This window comes from Myotis myotis, unplaced genomic scaffold, assembly GCF_014108235.1.
Source record: "Myotis myotis isolate mMyoMyo1 unplaced genomic scaffold, mMyoMyo1.p scaffold_m19_p_2, whole genome shotgun sequence".
Lineage (NCBI taxonomy): Eukaryota > Metazoa > Chordata > Mammalia > Chiroptera > Vespertilionidae > Myotis > Myotis myotis.
Genome location: NW_023416324.1, coordinates 100,629,254 through 100,652,093, shown reverse-complemented (window position 1 = coordinate 100,652,093; position 22,840 = coordinate 100,629,254). Strand labels below are relative to the sequence as shown.

The following is a 22,840-nucleotide window of genomic DNA, read 5'->3' as shown; positions in this document are numbered from 1 at the left end:
TCCCTTCTGAAATCAATAAAAATGTATTTTTTTTTAAAAAGTAAAATGATAAATACATGCTTCTTTTACATAGTTGGGAAAAGGCAACAATTAACAGATAACAATAACAATGAGGGAATTTGTGGTCTGTGCCCTGGCACCATTTGTTGTGCCCTGAGGGGTCTGGGAAAAGGGAAGTTACAAGTTACCCTGACATCCCACACGTTTGTTATCTCAGATGCAAAAAGCCAATAACCTCAGTAAAGATCGAAGTTGATCTTTGTCAGGGAAGACACTGGCCAAGGACATGACTACCCACTATAAACTGCTTTTAACAAAAGGTTTTAATTTCAGACCATCCTTTGTGGTTACTTTAGGTCTGAGTTTGCAAGGCCGCCATGCAGGCTTTTCCTTGAGTTAATCAGACTAGCATGTGGCCCCTTTTCCCTCACACAAGTAACAGTAAATCCCTATGCTAATTAGCTCACTACTAGTAAATATAGGGAAGTTACTGACTCACTGGCCATGTAGATCGGCCCCCAGCTTCACCCCTGTGACTGGGCTCTCAGGGGCTCCTCCCTACGTCTGCAGCCCCGGTAGGTGCCCCCGGGGCGCGGGGCTGGCATCGGGAGGAGCTAGCCTCCGCAGGAGCGGAAGCGGAAGCGCCCGGGGCGCAGCCATGGAGACGCGTGGGGTGGGGCAGCTGGAGGCGCGCCACCTTTGACCTGCCATCGGGCCACGTCAGAGGCCGGCGCAGACGCAAGTTCCAGTGGGCACCGGAGCTGCGGGCTGGGGACTGCGTGGTTGCAGGGGCCGCGGCGGGCGAGCCGCCATGGAGGTAACGCGGCCCGAGCCCTGTGCGGCGCACTTGGGTTGGGGCCCACCACCTTCTCGCCCAGCCTTGCGGCCCCGGGTTGGACGCGGGAGTAGGCCCGGGATGAGGGCTCAGCAGCTCCCCGCAGTCTCTCCCACCGTCCCCGAATCCGCCCCTCGCTGTCCCAGGCCCATTAGAGCCGCTCCTACACGATTGCTACGATCAGCCCCAGCGACAGACCCCTCCTTCCCCAGGTCTTTCTCACGGTAAAGGTTTCCTCCACCTGATCCCACGGAAGGGTTTTTCCCTCTCAAGGTTCCGCGTTCTGTTCCCGATTAGGAAAACAGTTCTGACCACTTGGGTTTGATTGTTTTGCAGGATCCTGTCCAACATGGAGTGGCTCCACCAGCCACGCCTGGAGCCGGGAAATCGAAGGTGAAGAGAATACTTGACTAGCAGGCTCCCTGGAGAGTAGAAGGCTAATGAATTGGAAAACTGCGGCATTGAGGGCGGGACGGGTTCAAAAGAAATAGCCTTTCTCCAAGGGCTTTCCCTTTTAATTTACACAGTCACCCACCTGTTCCCTTTGTAAGTTTACTGGTATGAAAAGAGTTGATTTTTTTGTTGACTTCCTGCGCCTGGTTAGCACAGCTGAGAATTCTGCAATTTTTCAGATATAAACAAAGCAGTCTAATTTATGAAGATTCATATAGTGTAGTGGAAAGAGCAGACATGGGTAGATAAGAGTCAAGGACTCTGTTCTGTAGGCTTCTCCTATGATGGGAAGAGAGTTCAATAGTGTAATTTTCATGGCCCTGTACAGCCGTTTACCCTTCACTGATTCTCACGGATAGCGGTTTATCACTTGCATGCTAAGTTTCAGGCACTCTAAACACTCCTTCATTTCAGCTTCATGGTAACCATGAGATAACTACCATTGTTCCCCAGTTTTACAGATGAGCCCACAAGTTAAGTAATTTTCCCTGAGTTTTAGTTGAAGCCGTAATGCAACATGATTCATCTTATTGCTATAAGAATTATGCTTACATGTTTTCATGTAGTCAAAGACTTGTCTTGGATAGAATGAAACACTTTTACAGCTCTAAAGAACTTTAAGTAGGATTAGTTTGTCCCCTAATTTACAATTAAAGAAATCAAAACGGAGAAAGTGTCTTCATCTCTTTCAGCAATATCTGTAAGACAATATCTGTAAGCAATATCTGAGCTATTTTTACATTTCCTAGTAGTTGCTTAACTAATAATTGAAGTTGCATTTGCTCATTTTTAAAAATGTAGTGTTTGGTTGACTTACAGTAGGATTTTCATTTTTGGGGAGATGTGATGTTCTTTTGCAGTATAGTAGAAACATGAATTATAACAAATTGGTAATGTCACTACATCTTTCAGCTGGAAACATTGCCCAAGGAAGATCTTATCAAGTTTGCCAAGAAACAAATGATGCTAATACAGAAAGCTAATTCAAGATGCACAGGTATTGGGTTGAAACTGTTTATCTTAATCACAATATTATTTAATCATAGTTAAAAATTAGTTTTTTAATAGTACATTTGTTTGTTTTGTTTACTAGTGAATCCAGTAAAATCTTAGACAGTGTAATGGAATTTGTTATTTAACATTCTATTTGCCTCTGATTATTTTTTTAACCTCACATCTCTAAACTGCAGTTCCTTTGAATTATTAAAATAAAGGAAGATATTTAAAACAATTTGTTGAATTAAGCACCTTTTTTTAACTTAATTTAGATTGTATATTCTTCTGAGTCAAGCATGTTTTCTAGAGTAGTCAGTTAAAATGTTAGAGACACAAGGTTGTGAGCCAAAGAAGTAAAACAAGGCCTAAGTAAAGTAATAAAAGATTTCCACTTCTGGAATTTTGAATTATATTTATTTGCTGAAGTTGATTGAGTCCTTATTTAGTTTGCCTTTCTTTATATTCCAAAAGGATGAATAAATTAGTATCCTTTTTAGTATGTGTGGGTTAGTGCTTAAATTTTCAGTGACTTAACAAATGTTAACTGCCCAGCCTAAAATCCAAGATTTATTTTCTGTTAGGAAAGGTCAAATTGTGTTTTGGGAGGTTGGATCAATTTGTGATAGAGAGAGTAATTTATTTGGAAAGGTGTTCTAGGCCCCAGACCTAGACATGAGTTGATGAAATAGATTAACATGTATGTTTAATATGAGGTTAGTTGTTGCTTTAAGATTCTACAGTAAGAAGTTGTTTACAGCTGAAATAATAATGTCTGGGATTTGCTTCAAAAATTTGATAGAAAGGAGAAAGTGAATGCAGGTCAGAATGAAACAAGATTGGCTATGTAATAATTGCCAAATCAAGGTGATGGGCACATGACGAATAATCAGTCTATTCTCTTTACTTTTATATATTTGGAGTTTTTCATAATAAAAAGGAAAATAACAGATAATAATGGGTTAATATTTTCTTAAATTATTTGCTGCTTCTAAAATGTATTCTTATTTATAGTGATTTTTTTTTTTTTTTTAAGAATGTACTTATTCCTTTAGCCAGTTATTTTTTATTTCTGAACTGGAATCTTTTTCTTTTTTTTTTTAAATAATTGTTTAGAATTAGAGAAAGAAATTGAAGAACTCAAATCAAAACCTGTTGCTGGAGGAACTGATGAAGTTATTAAGGTGATGAAACAGTTGTGAATATTGCTTTCATTTTGATTTATTTACTTAGAGGAAATGTCTAATGACCTATCAGATTTCTGTGAGGGCCCTCAGCCTCCTGGAGCACTCTCTAGCTTTCTGCCTCTGTTTCTCCACTTCCTCTCTGCCCTTAGATAAGTTTGTAATCACTCTGGCTGACTGTAAAAAGAGAGGGTTAAATGAGCTCTGGCTCCTTTCTGTTCTGAAATAAGTATTATTCCCTCTCCTTTTCATCAAACACACTGTAACTATGGTTGTTGACTCAGTCTCAGCCCTGTTCTTCCCTCTCCCCCTCAGAAAGCCCAGGACGTTGATGACGATTTGGGGGCTGATCATTTACATATACATTTAACCTACAGTAGATAGGTATCCCTGGACTTGACTACTGACCCATATCTCACAGGCGAATTTCTAGCTATTGGGGGGAAAATTTTTGCTCATTTCTCGAGTCTGCTCTTCAACATGACTATCCTCTTCTCTGGACAACCAGGGACAGCACCGTTTTCGAGGCCTTTAACATTAGAGACTCCCCAGCTCTCCTGTCTCTAACTGTGTGTGTGTCAGTCACCAGAGAAGTATTTTTTTTCCTTCAAGATAACGCGGTAGTTCACCCTCCTTCTCCCCATGTCCATGGCTCTGTGTGAAGCGCTTCATGTCATATGTGACTTAATTTTAATAACCCCTAACTAGGCTTTCTTTCTCTTCTTACTGCTATATCCAATTGCCAGATCACAGAATGTTATTTTTACCTTGTTATTCTGCTTAAGAACCTGAGTTGCTTATCACCTGCCATTAACCCTAATAACTAAATACTTTTTCCTTCCCCCACTTGGCCTAACCTTTTGAAAGTTTCACTTCTCAAAGCTCTGCAATCATTTTTTCCTTGCTTTTCCATATTTATAATTTGAGTTTTGCGATCTATTCTTTTATTATATGTTATCTTACACTCTTATTAGATGGCTCTAAACTTGTGAGCGGTGAGCAATTGAAAGACTCCCAGAGCTTTCCCTGCTGATAGCTCTCGCAGAAATGGTGAACGTTCCTAAAACCACCGAACTTTCTGTAAGAAGTGTGGCAAGCATCAACCCCATAAAGTTAACACAGTACAAGAAGGGCAGAGATTCTCTGTATGCACAGGGAAAACGGCGTTATGACAGGAAGCAGAGTGGCTATGGTGGGCAGACTAAGCCGATTTTCCGAAAAAAGGCTAAAACTACAAAGAAGATTGTGCTGAGGTTTGAATGAGTTGAGCCTAACTGCAGATCTAAGAGAATGCTGGCTATTAAGAGATGCAAGCATTTTGAATTGGGAGGAGATAAAAGAAAGGGTCAAGTGATCCAGTTCTAAGCTTCATATTTTGTTTGATTATATGACAATAAAATCATGATATGTTCACTTCAAAAAAAAAAAGAAAGAAAGAATGACTTCCAGAAAGTTACTACAGGAGGTCTTAAATCCCTCTGCATCTCATGCAATATACTTTTGTTCTTTATTCAGCTAAAATAGTATATAGTGAATGGCATGCACAAATACCAATACTTGGATTTAAAATGAACTGATTTATTTAAATATTACTGAATTCATAGTAGTTTTCTTTGTTTATCTGGTCATTATGTTATTTTCTTAATCAGTTCTGGCCAATGTACAACTACGTGGTATCTAAGAGTACAGTCTGGAGCCAGACTGCCTGTCAGATCTTCAGATCCCTGCCTGCTCTGCCACTTACCAGCTGTGTGACCATGGCTAAGTTTCTTCATTCTCGGTGACTCAGTTCCTTCAACTGTAGACTAGAGATAATAATACCTATTTTTTACAGGGTTGTTTAGAGTATTATGAGTAAATAAATGTATAGCACGTAGAACTGGATCTGTCACATAAGTACTTGATAATTATTCATTATCATTATTACTTTATTTTTAAAAATATTTTTATTGATTTCAGAGAGGAAGGGAGAGGGAAAGAGAGAGATAGAAACATCACGATGACAGAGAATCATTAATTGGCTACCTCTTGCACATCCCCTACTGGGGATTGAGCCCGCAACCCAGGCATATGCCCTTGACTGGAATCAAACCTGGGACCCTTCAGTACACAGGCCAATGCTCTATCCACTGAGCCAAACTGGCTAGGGCTCATTATCATTATTACTATGTATTTGTGGGAATGTTTTATGCACATTTATGTATGCACACCAGAAGGAGGCTTTTGTATTTGAAAAGAAAACCACAAAGATTCTCTTCTAATTTGTATCATTTAACTCTTAGCTCTTAAAATACTTTTTACAAAATTGCATTTTAGAATACCTAAATATCTGCCCCTTATTTGTTCCTTATCACCAATCAATGTATTCTCCTATTCTGTCAAAACTGTTCCTAGAGATGAGATTAGAAAATTTCTCTAAGTTAGCCAACATTGCCTTTTATTTTATTTTAATTTTTTGCAGGAGACATTTTTGTTGTTGTTAAATATATTTTATCGATTTTTTACAGAAAGGAAGAGAGAGGGATAGAGAGTTAGAAACATTGATGAGAGAGAAACATCGATCAGCTGCCTCCTGCACACCCCCTACTGGAGATGTGCCCGCAACCAAGGTACATGCCCTTGACTAGAATCGAACCTGGGACCCTTCAGTCCACAGGCTGACGCTCTATCCATTGAGCCAAACCGGTTAGGGCAGGTTATTAGTTTAATAATTAGCCCATGTTATCCTAACCACACAAGTCCCAGAAAGTAAAGGTTTGGCAAAAATTTAGCTGTCTTTTACAATGACTTCTGTTTTCCAAATGGTCAAATTAGTACTCTCCTGCACTAATTTGATCTAGTGGTTCTCTAGTATTGCTGCACAGCTTTCCTGGACTTGGCCTCTTGCCATGATTCTGTGAATTTCTACACTGCTTTCCTATGTTGGCCCTTCTGTTTCTAGGTCACATGTCTTCACCTTCTTGGTTAACCCTCTCATTTGGTATAGCATGTCCTTCTATAGCTTCCTAAGAATGGATGCATGGGAGGAAAATTTTTGTCATCTTATGTATTCAAATGGATTTGTTCTGCTCTCATCCTATCTAATAAAAGAGTAATATGTAAATTAGCCTTCACTCCGTGACAAAGACGGCAGCACCCATTGTGGCCGGGACGGGACACTGGCAGCTTTGCCCCGGCAACACAAGCCCAGTGTCCGTGCCCCAGCCGCATGGAGGGAGGGGAGGGAAGGGTCCTTGGGCCAGAGGCCGAGATGAGGGACACTGGCATTGTTGCAGGCTGGACTGAGGGAACTCCCCCTCCCCCCCCCCCCCGTTCATGAATTTCATGCACCGGGCCTCTAGTGTTTGAATAATAGCTATAACTTGACATAGAAGTCTAAACTTCCTACATCTCTGTTTTTTTAAATAACAGTTTTTCTTTATTATTTCAGTAGTAGCCCGGTGCATGAAATTCATGCACATTAAAAGGGAATTAATTAGAGGAAATATTTTAATATTGCTATTTGCCCTTTCTCTATAATAGAAGTGTCAGAACTGAAAGAAAATTAGTAAAATGTATATGAAAATCTTTCTCCTGTCAGAGTCTGGGGTACCTTGCGGGACCCAGAGTCAAGTCTCCCCCGCGTGCACCTTGAAATTGCGCGAGACCCAGACCCGACCTGCCCCACCCCCATTGGGCAAAATTCAGACTCGGCCAGCCTCACTCTCATCAAGCCCCGCCGGGCAGGGAGCGCAGCCTCAGGTCCCCCATCAAGCCCCGCCAGGCGGGGGTTGCAGCCTCAGGGCCCTCGTCAAGCCCTGCTGGGTGAGGGACACAGCCTCAGGTCCCCTGGCCTGGTGGGGGGGGCGCGGCCTCGGGTCCCCCTGGCCCAGGGCAGATGGCGCAGCCTGAGGTCCCCCGTCAAGCCCCACCAGGCGGGGGGTGCAGCCTCAGATCCCCTGCCCTGGCGCCACGCAGCCTCAGGTCCCTGCTGATTGCTCATTACGGGAACCCCGCCTCCGCTGTGGGCGCAGCCATCTTGTGATGGTGTGGGGGTCAATTTGCATATTGCCTCTTTATTATATAGGATATAAGTCCAGAGGTAGGCAATTCAAGGATGATGGATGATGAAATGTACTTATGATTTTAACATTAAGGATTTACTTTATATTTGTGGTGAAATGGGTCTGTGCTTTTCCTGTGAAGTCCTTGGATATCGGTATCAAGTTATGCCAGTTTTATAGAATAACTTGGGAATTCTTCTTGTTTTTCACTTTGTCTGAACAAGTTCATATGTAATTGGTATAATCTGTTCTTTTAAAATTTGATAGAACTCACCAGTTAAGCTATCTATTTCTCCTGTTTGCTTTGGTGGACAATTTTAAATAGCTGGTTTGATTTTTAAGTAGATAGAGTGGTGTTAATTAAACTTTTAATTATTTGCCTTGAGTTAATAAAGCTACATTTTTCTAGGAATTTCTATTCATTTCATTCCAGTTTTCAATTTATTGCCAAATAATTGTTCATATTACATACTCTGTTTAATCTCTGATTTATATGTAGATATTTCTCCCCCTTTTTTCATTATATTGTTTGTTGCTTCAGACTTCTTTTGATCAGTCTTACTAAAGGTTGTCTGCTTTGTTAGCTGACTCTGTAATTGTTGAACTGTTTTCAATTTTATCAATTTCCACACCTATTTAATATCTGTAGAGAATAACCCTGTCTCTGCCCTAGCCAGTTTGGTTCAGTGGATGGAGTATCGGCCTGCAGACTGAAGGGTCGCAGGTTCGATTTCGGTCAGGGGCACATGCCTGGATTGCAGGCTCGGTCTCCAGTGCAGGGTGTGTGGGAGAAGGCTGATCGCCTAGGGGCAGGTCTTATCTTCCCCTAGTGCAGCGGTTCTCAACCTGTGGGTCACGACCCCTTTGGTGGTCGAACGACCCTTTCACAGGGCTTGCCTAAGACCATCCTGCATATCAGATATTTACATTACGATTCATAACAGTAGCAACATTACAGTTATGAAGTAGCAACGAAAATAATTTTATGGTTGGGTCACAACATGAGGAACTGTATTTAAAAGGCCAGAAGGTTGAGAACCACTGCCCTAGTGGCTTCTCTAGGATTTCATGCATCTGCGTTTCCTAACCAGATTTTGCTCCTTGTCAAAGCAAATCTTAATTCTCTCTCATCATTGATGTTTCTGTCTCTCCCTCCCTCTCCCTTCCTCTCTGAAATCAGTTTTTAAAAGAAAGAAAGAAGGAAAGGAAATATATCTTTAAAAATAAAATAACCCTGTCTCTGAGGGAGACAGGACATGGGTAAATTTCTTGCCTATTATTCTAACCACTCCCTATTCATACTATCACCCAATCCCCAATTTTTGAACGCAGTATACATTGTACCTTCAACAATATCTGTTGCCTCCAGTTCCTGAGCATTTAATTCTCTAGAGTATTTCTAGTTTCTCATAAGTGTTTAGCTCTGCAAAGGCCCTTAGGTTATAGCTTTCTTCCTCTCTCTAATTCAGTTCCTCCTCTTCCACTTTCAGTTTTCCAAAAATATGTTGAAATTTCACATATCCTCATGTCCTTTCTTCTTTTCTCTTTGTTCTTATGTATGTTCCTTTTAAAATTTTTCATTCTTATTTTAGTGTGGTTTGGAAAAGGTGAGGAGATAACTTATGCATGGATCAATCCATTATATTTAACCTCGGGCAAACGAATCCTGTTTCAAACAGGCATTGTCTGAACATCTGGATGCTGTTCTTCTGGAAAAAGCAGAGACTGAGCAACAGTGTTTTTCTCTGAAGAAGGAAAATATTAAAATGAAGCAACAGGTTGAGGTAAGGCAATATTTTAATTTTTTTATTAACTTATATAGTGTGGTAATGAATTTTAGACTTAAGATCTTAAAAAGCATCTGATCTGACTTTAACAGTTTACAAACAAGAAAATGAATTGATATTTAAAAAGAAAAATAACTGAAATTACTCAACTACAAGAGATAGAGCTAACATTTCTTTGTTGCATTCTTTTTTTTTTTTTCCTTTTTGATTTCAGAGAAGAAGGGAGAGGGAGAGAGAGAGAAAAACATCAGTGATGAGAGAGAATCATTGATTGTCTGCCTCCTGCACGCCCCATACTGGGGATTGAGCCCGCAACCTGGGCATGTGCCCTTGACCAGAATCAAACCTAGGACCCTTCAGTCTGCAGGCTGATGCTCTATCCACTGAACCAAATCAGCTAGGGTTAATGTCATTCTTTAATAAAAATGGGGTAAAAAAAAAAAAAAGTATGTATTTTATGAAAAAGTATTTATGTAGGTCGAACCTCACACATATTCTAAATACTATTATCTGTTCAGTTCTAGGATATGCAGTTACCTCTTGGGTCTGGGCAAATTTTTCCAAAAAGTCTTTTATTAATCTTCTCAAGAGATAGTTGTTAAAGCCTTGTGATGTAATACAAGTTACATAATTTGTCCTTTTAAAAGAAAATTAAATTCATAAATTTCCTAGTTATTACTCTGAATGGCATTAGTACTGTTGGTATATATTGTCATATTTAAGGTAGTCAGACCCTAAGTAGAATTCTTGGAATATCAGTGTCCTATTTTTCTAAGTACTTTCCTGTTTTCTCTACTTAGCCTGTGACGAATACTTTTCTTGAGGACAGGAGTTTCTTTTGTCTTAACTAAATAATTATTTTTAATTTTTATGTCTTGATTTTTTTTTTAAGAGAGAGAGAGAGAGAGAAAAACATTGATTTGTGATTCCACTTATTTATGTATTCATTGGTTGCTGCTTTTATGTGCCCTGACCAGTGATTAAACTCACATTTGGCATATTGGGACAACACTCTAGCCAACTGAGCTATCTGCCCAGGGCTAATAAAATAATTTTTATGTACTTATTTTTATAATAGGATTCTGAAAATAAGATGGAAGATATCCACAAGGAGTTTGAACAGTCACAAAGGAACTGTATGAAGCAAATGGAAAATTTGAAAAATGAATTAATGGCAGTACATTGTAAACACAGTGAAGATAAAGCTAGATTGCTGAAGGAATTGGAAGAAGAAAAAAAAAAACAATTAGAGTTTTCAGAACAACTTAAATTTCAGAGTGACTCTGAAGATAATGTTAAAAACCTGCAAGAAGAGATTCAGAAAATTAGGGCAGCCTTTGAGGAGCAAATTTTATATCTGAAAAATCAATTAGAAGCTGCCACAAATGAAAAGGACCAAGAAATTACTCATCTTCAAAAAGTCATTGAGGCTAATTCTCAGCATTACCAAAAAGATATTGATAGTTTGCAAGAAAAACTTATGCAGTTGAAAGCTACACATCAAGAAGAAGTGAAAGAATTGATGTGCCAAAATGCAGCATCTGCTAAAGAACAAGAAGCAGAAGCCAATAATTTTAACCAGCTAAAAGAGAACTTAGTCAAACAGTGTGAGGCAAGTGAGAAGGACATTCAGGAAAAATATGAATTAGAAAACTTAGGGAAAGCCTCAAATGCAAACCAAGAAAATCAGATGTCTTCTTTGCTCTTACAAGATACTTTTGTAGAACAAATAGTAAATGAAAAAGTCAAACACTTAGAAGATACTTTAAAAGAACTAGAGTCTCAACATAATATCTTAAAAGATGAGGTAATTTATATGAATAATCTTAAATTAAAACTTGAAATTGATGCCCAACATATAAAGGATGAATTTTTTCATGAGCGGGAAGATTTAGAATTTAAAATTAACGAATTATTGCTAGTTAAAGAAGAACAGGGCTGTGTAATCGAAAAATTAAAATCTGAACTAGAAGATTCAAATAAACAACTTTGCCATATTACAGAACAGCATAACAAAGAAATACAGAGTCTTCAGGAGCAACAGCAAAAAGAAATATCAGAACTACATGAGACATTTTTGTCAGATTCAGAGAAAGAAAAATTAACATTAATGTTTGAAATACAGTGTCTTAAGGAGCAGTGTGAAAACCTACAGCAAGAAAAGCAAGAAGCAGTATTAAATTATGAAAGTTTGCGAGAGATTATGGAAATTTTACAAGCAGAACTAGGGGAATCTGCTGGAAAAATAAGTCAAGAGTTTGAATCAATGAAGCAACAACAAGCATCTGATGTTAATGACCTTCAGCAGAAGCTCAGAACTGCTTTCAATGAAAAAGATGCTCTTCTTGAAACTGTGAATCATCTCCAAATAGAAAATGAAAAGTTATTGTCACAAAAAGAACTTGTACCTGAACTTGAAAAGGCCATAAAAAATCTTCAAGAAAAGAATGACGCATATTTAGTTAGCCTCAGTCAGAGAGATTCCATGTTACAAGAATTTGAAGCAAAGATAAGTTCTCTTACAGAAGAAAAAGATAATTTCATAAGTAAAATTAAAAGTTATCATGAAGAAATGGGTAATCTCCATATAAAATGTGAAAGGGAAGAAAGATTAATTCTAGAACTTAGGGAAAAAGTGCAGCAAACTACCCAGTACAACAGTGAACTAGAACAAAAGATAAATGAATTGACAGGAGAACTCGAAGAAACTTCAAAAGAAAAAGACCAGAGTAGCCAAGAACTAGAAAAGCTTATGGTTCAATTGAAAACTCTCTCTGAAAACCAGGAAGCACTGTCATCTGAAGTGAAGTCTCTTTATGAGGAAAATAGTAAGCTAAGTTCAGAAAAGAATAATTTAAATAGAGATGTGGAAGCTTTCTTGTCTCAAAAGGAAGAATATTTTATTCTTAAGGAACACATTTCTGAATTAGAAAAGAAACTTCAGGTAACAGTTCAAGAGCGAGATAATTTAAATAAACTGTTTGAAAATGAGCAAGCCCAGAAGTTATTTGTCAAAACTCAGTTGTATGGTTTTTTTAAACAAATGGAGCTGGAAGTAGAAGAAAATGAAGAGCAAGATGTTACAAATGTTCTACAAGCTGTAGGTGAATCCTTAGCTAAAACAAATGAGGAAAAACATAACTTGCTCTTTCAATATGATAAAAAGGTATTAGAGTTAGAAAAAAATATTAAGTGCCTTGAGGAGGAGAATATAGTTCAATATGAGGAACTTAGGTCTTTACTGAGAGACTATGAACAAGAGAAAGTTCTCTTAAAGAAAGAGTTAGAAGAAACTAGGTCAGAAAAAGAGGCCCTGCAGTCTGATCTTCTAGAAATGAAAAATGCTAATGAAAGAACAAGGCTTGAAAATTTGAATCTTTCAATTCAAGTTGAAGAAATGTCTCAAAAATTGTGTAGCAACTTTGAAATCCATAATGAAAAAGAAAAGTCTTTTATAAAGGAACTTGAAAACCTAAGGCTAGCACTAAAACAAAAAGAATCTGAATTGCAAGATGTGAAAGCAGAGTTGATATTAAAGGTATTTTAATTTGAATTTTATCAATTTAAATAAATTCTTAGTTCAAATTGTGAGCTCTAGAAAATATATAAACTTTTTTACACTTCAAAGCCAGAATTTAAATTTTTGGCATTTAAACTCAAATGGGAAATTTTTGAAAAATACATTTCATGATGACTTTTTGGTTTTGGATCATTTTAGAATTATGATCTTGCATAAGATTAAGTGATATTGTGTAATTGTATAATTTAGTCAACAGCAAAACTGCACTAAGAATGAAGAAATTTGAATTTCATTCTTGTGTGATGTACGTATTACCTTTTTTAAGGTCAATATTACCTGGTCTCTCAAGGGAAGAAAAAGACTGTTCACCAAATTGCTTTTTGTTTGGATTCTTTAATAATGATTTTCTTATATTTAACATGATGGCCCATTCATCATTAGGAATAAAATGATTCTGTTTTTGTTTTTTTGTTTCCTATAAAATCTAGGATTCCTTTGAGAAATCACCTTCTGTAGAAAATAATCAACTTCCTTTAGTAAAAGAACTAGAAGAAAAAATAGGTAAGTACCGTTTTGCATATGTTGTCACAATTATACAGATTCTCCTTAGGGTTAAAGTAGGTTGGGAAATATAGAAGCCAGTTAATAAGTCTTTAAATCATAATAAGCAGCTGTCTCTTCCTAATATCCCCTTTCTTGCCCCTCTGCCATCTGTTTGTCTTCTCTTTCAAAACTGTCACTTTTTGTTTAATCCAAGTAAAGGACTAATATGATTTTATTTATAAATGGTTCCATGGTTAAATAAACAAACTATTTGAATGCCCAGTTACCTAGGCACTAGTAATAGAAAGGTGATTAAGATACAGGTCATGTCTTCAAAAAGCTCACTGCCATAAGGGGCTGTTATTACATTAGTTTGATGTGTGTGCAAGGTACAGTGCAGGTGGTACTAAAAGTAACTGCCTGTTTTAAGTTAGGAAAAACATCACAGTATAAACTACTTTTCTTGTGTCTTGAATGATGAAAAATTTTCCACAAAAGGAAGGTATTTTAGCAAGAGGAAACAGCAAGAGCTTGTATGTTAACATATATACCATCAAGGAGCATATTAGAAGTTCCTGGGGCAGCAGGAGTCTGAGCATAGACACACCAGTGCCACCTGCAGAGGAGTCAGGACTTTATTTCTCATCATTATGGGATAGCTCTTTTAAAGACAAAGAAACAGCACTAGGTGGTTGGGCTCAGTGGATAGAGCATTGGCCTGGGGACTGAAGTGTCCTGGGTTCCATTCCAGTCGAGGGCACATGCCCAGGTTGCGGGCTCGACCCCCAGGAGGAGGTGTGCAGGAGGCAGCCTCTCCTTTCCCCTTGAAATCAATAAAAATATATTTTTAAAAATATAAATAAACAAAGATAAACAAATACTTAGTGTTTTGTAATGTGCCCATAATTCCTCATTTTAGTGCTCACTTAAATTGGCAGAGAGAAGGGGAGAGGGTAGCTGGAAGAGATTAGAATGACACCCAGTTTTCTATGATGGATGATTGGGGCAAGTCAGGTTAGGGAGATCATTAGCTCAGTTTTAAATAAATTAAGTATAAGGACCAATGCAAGTGGAGATGTCAAATAGACTGCTAAATATGCGAATCCAGAATTGAGAAAAAGCTAAATCAGAGATAAAAATTTGTAATCAACATAATAGTTGGCATTAAAAGCCATGTGATTGAGATCACTAAGCAAATGAGTGTAGAAAAAGGATGAGGACCAGAGATAGTTCTCTATCATTTAAAAATCAGAAAGATAGAAACAGCAAAGAAAGTTGAGAAGGAAAGAAGGGAGGTAGGAAGAGCCAGAGCATAAAATGTCTTGGAAGCTAAGGCAAATGAAGTTCAAGTGTTTCAAGAGGGAAAAATGTTTAACCGTGTGAATGCTATGATAGGCCAAGTAACATTAGTACTAAGCACTAACCATTGGATTAAGCAACCTAGATGTCATTGGTAACTTGGTAGTAATAGTTCCCATGATAAGCCAAAGCCAGATCCTGATTGAAGTGAGTTAAAGAAACAAATGGAAGAAGAGAAATTTGAGAGCATATATAAACAACTCTTACAAGTTCTGCTATAACAGGAAGAAGAGATGGGACAATTTCCACAGAGGAAATGTGGTTTGCCTTTTTGTGTGTGTATGATGTTTCATCTATCCTATCATGACTGCAACCCTCTTTAACTGCATTCATTATTTATTCATGAGCTTAATCTCTCGATATTTTTCTTATTGTATGCTTATAAATTGGAGAAACACTAATAGAGGAGGAAGTATGCTGCACAATAAAGAAGAATTGCTACATTGGTGCCTGAGTAGGTGAGAAGATATAGGACAAAATGCAGAATTGAAACAACTGTCCTGCGTTTCACACACACAGATGGTTCATCAGTAGCAGCCAGATGTATTTGTACAGTGTATTTGAAGACAGGTGCAACTACATTAATAAGCAGGGATAGAACTAAAGTTAAGCAGTGATACCATCAAAAAGTAAAATATGCCCTGTTGAGTATGGCTCAGTTGGTTGAGTGTCAGCATAAGATAAGATAAAATAAAATAAAAATTTAAAAAGAAATTAAGGGGAGAGGTCAAGACTGGATACATAGAACACATTACAGGTTTAGTTGTAAGAATAAGACCAACCAAGACGGGTATGCTTAGGGAGCATGACTATATAACTTCATCTGGTTATATAACTTAATAACAATATAACTTCTACTTGATCCTTGTTTGAAAATTATCACCTAAAATCTTGGTATACGGGTGTTTCCAGGAAATCTTTTCAGGTTAAAGATGTCCTAACAGCCTCTCCAATTCCTAGACAGTTATGAAATGCCTGAAAAACAAAAGTAGACTATTATGGAGGATAGAAGAAAATGGAAATTTTTTACATTGTTTCCCTCACTTAGATAATGAATACTTAAGCTTTCACTTAAAAAAATAGGTATTAATACTTTTTCCAGGGCTAAAATAAGTAAATTTGGATATTTTTCTTTTTTTCCTTTTGAGTTCATATATAAGCCATTCATTTTATGTTTTTAGAGTACCTCAAAAAAGAATCCAGAGAGAAAGAGGAAAAAATAAATAAGATAAAACTAGTTGCTGTGAAGGCAAAGAAAGAACTAGATTCTAGCAGGAGAGAGGTAAGGTGACTTAATGCAAAATTCAAAAACCTTACATTTTAGAAAATCAACTTTTCTATCCATAAAACTATCTATTATATATTTAAAATAGGCCCAGACTCTAAGGGAAGAACTCAAATCTCTTCATTCAGAAAAGGATCAGTTGTCTACTTCCATGAGAGATCTAATTCAAGGAGCAGAAAGCTATAAGGTAAAAAGTTACTTCAATAACAAGATTTATTTGTAACCTCTAAGCCAGGGGTGGGCAAACTTTTTGACTCAAGGGCCACAATGGGTTCTTAAACTGGACCGGAGGGCTGGAACAAAAGCATGGATGGAGTGTTTGTGTGAACTAATATAAATTCAAAGTAAACATTACATAAAAGGGTACAGTCTTTTTTTTTTTTTTTTTTTTTTTAGTTTTATTCATTTCAAACGGGCCGGATCCGGCCCGCGGGCCGTAGTTTGCCCACAGCTGCTCTAAGCTAACAAATGTACTAGAAATTTTTGTCTATAATAATCACCTTGTGTTTTTAGTAAATCGTTTTTGTATAATGTATCATAATGTCAAGATTTTAAGTAGCTATGCTTTAAATAGTGCCTTGTATTTTAAAATTAAGATTCTGTTTTTGGATTTTATAATAAAACTAGAGGCCTGGTGCACGAATTCGTGCACGGGTGGGGTCCCTCAGCCTGGCTGGCGATGGGGGCCGATCAGGGTGGCCGGCCAACCAGGGGAAGGGACCGCTGGAGGTTGGCTATAGGAGTGCACTGACCACCAGGGGGCAGCCCCTGTGTTGAGTGTCTGCCCCCTGGTGGTCAGTGCACATCATAGCTATCGGTCGATCACTTGGTTGTTGGTAACTTAGGCTTTTATATATATAGATTAGGAACAAAAAAGATGGTATTATTACTGTTGTCTTCTATATATATAAAAGGCTAATAATATGCTAAGTGTCTGACCGTTCAACTGGTTGCTATGATGCACATGGACCATCAGGGGGGCAGACACTCAACGCAGGAGCTGCCGAGCTGCAGGGAATTGGCAGCAACGGTTCTTGGGTGACGCACCCCAAAATCAGAGAGGAGGGACCCCTATTCCTCGCAGGGCCGCATAATTCCACCTTCAGCCATGGGTTATGTTGTTGCTGGGGCACTGTCGGCCCCGAATCTGGTTTACTGCACACCTGCGTTTGCGTTCCACACCCTGTTTGACAGCAACTTTGCAGAGTGCCCTCTTGCACTCTGGGACCTCTTGGGGGATGTTGGAGAGCTGGTTTCGGCCTGATCCCTGCAGGCCAGGGCGAGGGACCTCACCTGCCGGAGGTACCCCACTCCACAGATGCCGGGGAGGGACTGCGGGAGGTTGGCTCCAGGGCGTATTCGGCCCATCTTGACCAGTCCTGCCCTGCCGGCCACCTTCTAATTAATTTTTTTTCAATGTGCACGAATCCGTGTACCGGGTCACTAGTTATTTACTACTAGAGGCCTTCACCGGTGTGGGGCATGGCTTGAGGGATCAGCCTGCTGAGGGAGCATCCTGGTCAGCCAAGCGGCGCTCCCACTGTGGGAGCACACTGACCATCAAGGGGCAGCTCCTGCATTGAGCATCTGCCCCCTGGCAGTGTGCGTCATAGCAACTGGTTGACTGGTTGTTCTGGTTGTTTTGCCATTCAGTCGCTGGGCTTTTATTATATAGGACTAGAGGCCCAGTGCACGAATTCGTGCACCAGTGGGGTCCCTCGGCCTGGCCAACATCTCCCAAAGGGTACCAGATTGTGAGAAGGCACAGGCAAGGCTGAGGGACCCCACTGATGCATGATTAGGGCCAGGAAGGGACACGGGAGGTTGGCCAGCAGGGAAGGGACCACGGGAGGGCTCCAGGGTGTGTCCAGTCCATCGCACTCAGTCCCAATCAGCTGGACCCCAGCAGCAAGCTAACCTACCCGTCGGAGCTCTACCCCCTGGTGGTCAGTGCACGTCACAGCGAGTGGTTGAGCAGCCTTAGCATATCATTAGCATATTACACTTTGATTGGTTGAACGGACAACCGGATACTTGGTATATTAGGCTTTTATTATATAGGAATTGTTCTGCCCACATGAATAAGCCATTTGAAGCTTAAACAACAGGTCTGACAGGGAAATGAAAGTATTATTATTTGGAGGTAATATGCTTTTCTACCTAAATAAAATGAGAATACTATAAAAAATAAAGTAATTTAAAATGAGAGTACAAAATTACTGAATGCAAAATAAATACCATTATGTTTCTTTATCTATTCTTTTAGCAAATATTTTTACAGCTGGGTTGAGTACTGGGGAGATGGTCACCAATATACTAAGTTATTGCCATGTTAGGACTTACATTCCAATGGCAATAACAGACAAGCAGACAAAAATACAAGATGGATACTGTATAGAAAAGTAAAGGTAGATAGGGAGTAGGCCATAATCAAGTGGGATTTGATTAAACGAAGAAAAACCCAAAGTAGCCTAAAATAAAATTTCATGAAGAACTTTAATGATAAAATTTGGAACTTAATGAAGAAAACTGCAAAACATATGTAGGATGACTCAATATTACTTGAAATATTAGTTCTCAGTTTTGTTTACAAGTTCTAAAACAATTTCACTTAATATTATAAGTTTTTTAAAATAAGTTTTTATTTTTCAGTTATAGTTGACATACAATATTATATTAGTTTCAGGTGTACATGACAGTGATTAGACATTATAAAACTTACTGAGTGCTCATCCCAAAAAATGTAACCATCTGACATCATACATAGTTACTAGAATATTATTTTTATTTTATTTTTTTGTTATTGTTAATCCTTACCCAAGGATATTTTTCTATTATTTTTAGAGAGAGTGGAAGGGAAAGGGAGAGACAGAGAGAAACATCCATGTGAGAGAGACACATCAATTGGTTACCTCCTACACGTACCCTGACCAGGGCCAGGGAACCTGCAACCAAGGTATGTGCCCTTGACCGGAATTGAACCCGGGACCCTTCAGTCGGCGGGCCAATGCTCTGTCCACTGAGCAAAACTGGCTAGGGCATAGTTATTAGAATATTATTGACTGTATTCCCTATGCTGTACTTTATACCCAAGACTATAAGTACTAATTTGAACTTCTAAAACCCTTCACCTTTCTTAACCATCCCTCAAATCCCCCTTCCATCTGGCCAACTGTCAAAATGTTCTCTGTATCTATGAATCTGCTTCTGTTCTGCTTGTTCCTTTATTTTGATTTTTAGATTCAATTGTTGATATGCACTTATTGCTATTTTGTTGTTTTTATTTAGATTGTTTAACATTTCATGTAATACTGGTAAACTTCTTTAGCTTTTCCTTGTCTGGGAAGCTGTTTATCTGACTTTGAATTCTAAATGATAGCTTTGCTGAGTAGAATTGAATTCTAAATGAGAGCTTTGCTGAGTAGAATAATCTTGCTTGTAGGTCCTTCCTTTTAATCACTTTGAATATTTCTTGCCACTCTATTCTGGCCTGCAAAGTTTCTGTTGAGAAATCAGCTGACAGTCATATGGGCGCTCCCTTGTAGGTAACTAACTGCTTTTCTCTGCTGCTTTTAAGATTCTCTCTTTGCCTTTAACCTTTGGCATTTTAATTATAATGTGTCCTGGTGTGGGCCTTTTTGGGTTTATCTTGTTTGGGACTCTCTGCACTTCCTGGACTTGTGTGTCTATTTCTTTTACCAGGTAAGGGAAATTTTCTGTCATTATTTTTTCAAATTTTGATTTCTTGCTCCCCTCCTTCCCATGACCCTTTGATGCGAATGTTGGTATGCTTGAAGTTGTACCAGAGGCTCCTTACACTATCTTCATATTTTTGGATTTCTTTTTCTTTATGCTGTTCTGATTCTTTGTTTTTTGCTTCCTTATATTCCAATTTCTTTACTTGATTCTCCACTACTCTACTGTTGATGCCCTGTAAATTATTATTCATTTCAGTTAGTGAATCGTTCATTTCTGACTGGTTCTTTTTTATACTTCCTAAGACCTTCTTCATGCTGTTGAAGTTCTCACTAAGTTCTTTGAGCATCCTTATAAACATTGTTTTGACTCTGTATCTGGTAGTTTGCTTGCTTCCATTTCGTTTCATTCTTTTTCTGGAGGTTTCTCCTGTTCTTTCTTTTACGATATGTTTCTTTGTCGCTGCATTTTTTCCGCTTCCTTGTGTTTGTTTCTATGTATTAGGTAGAGCTGTGTCTCTCGGACTTGGTAACATGGCCTTGTGTACTAGTTGTCTCATAGGGTTCTGTGGCCCAGCTGGGTGTTCCAGGTGCACCCCTGTGTGGACTGTGTGCACTGTCCTTTTGTAGTTGAGTGTTCTTTGATGTTGGTATCTCTGAAAGGAATTGACCCCCAGGCCAATTGGCTGTGAGGACCAACTGTGATTATAGCTGAAGAGCTGCTATACAGGAGCCTACCCTATGGAGCAAGACTTGCTTCAGTGGGGCTTTGGTGTTCACCTAGTCTGCCCCTTGGGTGTGTCACTAGTGGATGTGGTAGAGTTGTAATCTGGCCTGGTCTGATGCTGTCCTCTGGATGGACTGGTTTGGGGCCTACTGGGCGGTGCAAAGTCAGCCACTGCCTGGGACCACCTGTCACAAGCTACAGAGAGATCTGCAGATGGCTGCTACTTGTGTTGGGCTTGGAGTTGCCCAGCAGAGGTCAAGATCTGAACCAAAAGAGGGCTGCCACTAGTGCCAGACCTGGGGCCACTTATTGAGAGGTACAGGGTATGCTGATGTTGGTTGCTGCTTGTCTGAGAGATTTTAGGAAATTCTGAAGCATGAGGCAAGAGAGGCCAGTTGTATGGAAAAGTCACTGGAAACAACTTGGATGAGTTAGCAAGTTGGGCAGGGGTAAGGTCTCGGGGAATCACCAGAGCAAGACAAACAGTGTGAGCCAGGTTGATGGAGACTGAGATATGGTACCCACCTGTCAGTTGGGGTATTGGGAAAATGACCTCTGCCAGCACTTTTGTCTGGGAGAAAGCTGCCCCAGTAGCTCCTACCCTGATGCCAGACAATTTAGTTCCTCCTCGTGTGTCCCTGAGGTGCTGCTCCAGTGCTAGAGCTCAGAGGAAGTGAGTCTGTGTAAGTTTAAGAACTGCCTGGGACTCCAGCAGCCTCCATCTCACTGAGCCACTATCCCTGCTGGTTTTTACAGCCAGAATTCATGGAGACTTATTTTCTTGGCACTGGAACTTGGGCTGAGGTGTCTGGTGTGGGTCTGGTACTCCTTGCTCCTCAGGGGGTACCTCCGTAGCCAGGATATCCTACCCGATTTGAAACCATCACATGTGGTTGTGGAACCAGCTTGTTCTATGACTCCTCCCCTCTTACCAGTCTCAATATGGCTTCTTTAATTTCCTAGTTGTAGGACTGCCAGCCAGCCAGATTTTAGGCATTTCTGAATGATGGTTATTCTGAAGATTACTTACATTTTTTATGTGGTTGTACCATAAAGAGGTGAGTACCATGTTTACCTATGCCACCATCTTGGTCAGAAGCCTTCTAGGGTTTTTTGGTAGGGCAATCTGGACAAGTTAGCACGAATAGAAGTGAAAAGTGACATCTTGCAGACAATAAAATTTATTTCAAACCTACAATGATGTGCAAAAATAAAGCATTAATTTAATAGAAGACCTAGTGACTTTTGCATAACAACGCACAAAGTGTGTAGCCTCTCTCCTACACACTTTACATTATCACACAGAAACCAAGGAAGAAGGAATTAGAAAACTATTTCAGAAAAATCTAGGTAGACTTTTAATTCATTCCCCACACTAAAATAAAATCTGGATGGATTATAGAGTTTTGTCAAAATAAAAGCAAATTTTTAAAACCTACAATAAAATATTTGATCATTTGACTTCTGAATATGAAATACTTTTTTAAACTTAAAAGCAATGAAAGAAGTTACAAAAGAAAATATACCGAACTAAAGACAATATGAAATTAACATGAAAATATGACAAGATATTAGTGTCCTTAATATATACAGATATCTCACAAATCCATTTTTTAAACACACCTGAAATTTAAATATGGACTTTATCTTTTATGAGCCATTAGGAACTTGCTTCTTTACATATTAATGTATTATTAATTTTCTACAGAGGCAGATCATGTATGTCAATATATTTGTTTAAAATAGAGATTTGTAAAGATTGAAAACAAGAGTAGAATATTCAGGAACTGTGAGACAACTACAAAAAGTATAATAATATATGCATAATGAGATGTCATAAGGAGAAGAAAGAGAAAGGAACAAAGATTTGACACAGTAATGACTGAGAATTTTCTGAAATTTTTAACTTGGAAATGTGACGTTGTTAGACACCAAATTACAGATCCAGAAGCTCAGAGAACACTAAGCATGATAAATACCTCCAAAAAAATCTAAACCTAAGCATATCATTTGCAAATTTTAGAATATCAAAGATAAATTATGAAAAAAGAAGCAATATAGGTAAGGAAACACACCTTACCTATAAGAATTACATTCATCTTATGAGAAAACATATAAGAAAGAAGAGAATGGAATGAAATACTGAAAGTGTTGAAAGAAAAAAAACCCCCACTAACCTAGACTTCTGTGCCCTGAAAAATTATCCTCCAAAAAGTGAAGTAGAAATAAAGACTTTATCAGGTAAAACTTGAGGGAATTAGTAGACATGCCTTTCAGCAAATATTAAAAGTTCTTTAGAGAGAAGGAAAATGATACAGGTCAGATCCAGAATAGGCATATTGAAGAACAAAGTGGGAGAATTAACATCATATGGCTTCACGACTTACTATAAAGCAACAACAATCAAGATTGTGGC

The 22,840-nt window shown here is 38.7% G+C and overlaps 1 protein-coding gene and 1 pseudogene across 7 annotated transcripts in view; both read left to right on the top strand.

Annotated features, from left to right (window-relative positions):
* Nucleotides 1-703: 703 nt before the first annotated feature.
* Nucleotides 704-22,840, top strand: part of GCC2 (GRIP and coiled-coil domain containing 2) — an 88,444-nt gene continuing 66,307 nt past the window's right edge. For 6 of the 7 annotated variants that reach the window (XR_004974003.1, XR_004974004.1, XM_036349217.1 and 3 more), the window contains exons 1-9: nt 704-817; nt 1,172-1,228; nt 2,201-2,285; nt 3,398-3,465; nt 9,188-9,292; nt 10,374-12,833; nt 13,304-13,376; nt 15,899-15,999; nt 16,091-16,189. Coding sequence is in view for 5 of the 7 variants with exons in the window: in XM_036349217.1 (XP_036205110.1) it covers nt 812-817; nt 1,172-1,228; nt 2,201-2,285; nt 3,398-3,465; nt 9,188-9,292; nt 10,374-12,833; nt 13,304-13,376; nt 15,899-15,999; nt 16,091-16,189 (3,054 nt within the window). In the remaining 2 variants the exon portion in view is untranslated. Of the gene's footprint in view, nt 818-1,171; nt 1,229-2,200; nt 2,286-3,397; nt 3,466-9,100; nt 9,293-10,373; nt 12,834-13,303; nt 13,377-15,898; nt 16,000-16,090; nt 16,190-22,840 lie in introns of those variants that run through there. The other variant, XM_036349218.1, reaches the window with a different exon arrangement.
* Nucleotides 4,513-4,878, top strand: LOC118676010 (annotated as a pseudogene).